The sequence below is a fragment of the Chaetura pelagica genome, unplaced genomic scaffold (assembly GCF_000747805.2).
Source record: "Chaetura pelagica isolate M959 unplaced genomic scaffold, ChaPel_1.0 scaffold553, whole genome shotgun sequence".
Classification (NCBI taxonomy): domain Eukaryota; kingdom Metazoa; phylum Chordata; class Aves; order Apodiformes; family Apodidae; genus Chaetura; species Chaetura pelagica.
The window spans coordinates 9,764-11,441 of NW_009952808.1; the positions used below are offsets into that span (position 1 = coordinate 9,764).

A 1,678-nucleotide genomic window follows, 5' to 3' on the forward strand; every position below is an offset into this window, starting at 1 on the left:
GTGTAGGGATGGGCACCAACACCCCAGGCACTGCTCACTGCCAGGGACCAGCTGGTCTTCACCAGCCCCCACACCCTGTGTGTCCCCCACCCCCTCGTCTGGTGACAGCACACTGGGTAGAGAGGTGGAGGGGGAAGAGGGGGCACAGGGGTGCTTGTGCCCTGCCCACACCTGCCTCACCCCCCCTGCATGTGGGGCAAAGACCCCCAACTCACCATGGTGAGGGTCATACGGTCGATCTCGTGCTTGTCCTTCGTCTTGTGCTGCCGAAACGGGCTGTGCCTGTGGCGAGGGGGGAACTCAGCAGTGCCCATCTGTACCCACCTATGCCCACCTGTACCCACCCATGCCCACCCACTCACCCCCGGAGCAGTTTGAAGAGCATGCAGCCCAGGGAGAACCAGTCTGCGCTGCTGTCGTAGGCCACTCCTTTCTGCAGCACCTCGGGAGCCATGTACCCATGGGTGCCTCTGCAGGGGTGGGGGGCACAGAGGAGGGTGAGGGGCCGTGCCAGGCAGGCAGGCAGGGGCGGGCAGGGGAGGTGGGCACACTCACACACTGGCGTGGGGCTTCTTTTTGGAGAAGTCACAGGCCAGGCCCAGGTCTGAGATGCGGACGTGCCCAAACTCATCCAGGAGGATGTTTGCTGGCTGCCAAGACACCATGGCCACCCTGAGCCCCAGTGTGACACGGGGTGGGGGGGGACACAAGGCTGGGGGTGCCCACAGAGGTCAGGCTGGGGTGCCCTGTGGGATTTGGGGGGTGTCTGTGGGAATGAGAAGCACTGGTGATGTCTGTGAGTGATCCCCCCTGAGGTGTCAGGATGCCCATGGGGGATCCCAAGGATGCCTATGGAGTTTGGGGGGGTTCCTGTAGGATTGGGGGTGCCCATGGGACCTGGGGGTGCCCTCTGGGTTTGAGAGTGCCCACAGGGTCTGAGAGCTCCTGCAGGGTTGGTGACACCTGGGTGTCATAAGGTCCTAAGGGGATGTTCTACAGGGCCTGGGGGATCCCGATGGGCCCTGCAGGGTCTGAGGGTGCCCGTGGGTGTTGGTGGGGTGGGTCACCTTGAGGTCCCTGTACACCACGAAGCGGCTGTGCATGTGCTCCAGCCCCAGGATGATCTCGGCCGCGTAGAACCTCATCTCCGCCTCGGAGAAGACGCCGTGCTGGGACAGGTGATAATGCAGGTCTCCCCCTGTGGTGACAGTGACGTTGTCACTCAGGGATGGCACCGGCAGGGGGCTTCGAGCCCCTGGCTCGGGTTAGTCTCAGTCCTGGAGCTTAGGAACAACCACAGCGTCCCTTGGGATGAGGGTGTCTCACCGTTCATGAGGTCGAGGATGAAGCTGAGCTTGTCGGGGGTGTGGAAGGCGTAGGACATGCAGACGATGAAGGGGCAGTCCTGGCAGGAGAGACTGGGGTCAGGCAGTGCCCTGGGGACCCCCTCCCTTCACCCATGGCCCAGCCTGTGACCCGAGTGCCACTGCCCCCTCACCCCGGTGCTGACGAGGGACAGCATGATGCGCTCGTTGAGGGCCAGCGTCTCGCCCTGCTTCATCTTGATGCGCTTCTTGTCCAAACACTTCATGGCGTACCTGGGGGCAAAGAGGCTCTGCAGGCTCCTGCTGCCCTCAGCCACCATGGCACCACGTCCTGGCCACCACCACCAGGTCCC

General features: G+C 63.6%; 1 protein-coding gene across 1 annotated transcript in view; it reads right to left on the reverse strand.

Moving 5' to 3' along the window:
* Positions 1-1,678, reverse strand: part of LOC104386421 (beta-adrenergic receptor kinase 1) — a gene marked incomplete at its 3' end in the record, with an annotated part of 37,318 nt that overhangs the window by 9,727 nt on the left and 25,913 nt on the right. The window contains exons 8-13 of the mRNA XM_009995030.1: positions 1,499-1,598; positions 1,327-1,405; positions 1,068-1,198; positions 556-650; positions 363-470; positions 216-282 (exon numbers count right to left, since the gene is read on the reverse strand). Of these exons, the coding sequence (XP_009993332.1) occupies positions 216-282; positions 363-470; positions 556-650; positions 1,068-1,198; positions 1,327-1,405; positions 1,499-1,598 (580 nt within the window). The remainder of the gene's footprint in view (positions 1-215; positions 283-362; positions 471-555; positions 651-1,067; positions 1,199-1,326; positions 1,406-1,498; positions 1,599-1,678) is intronic.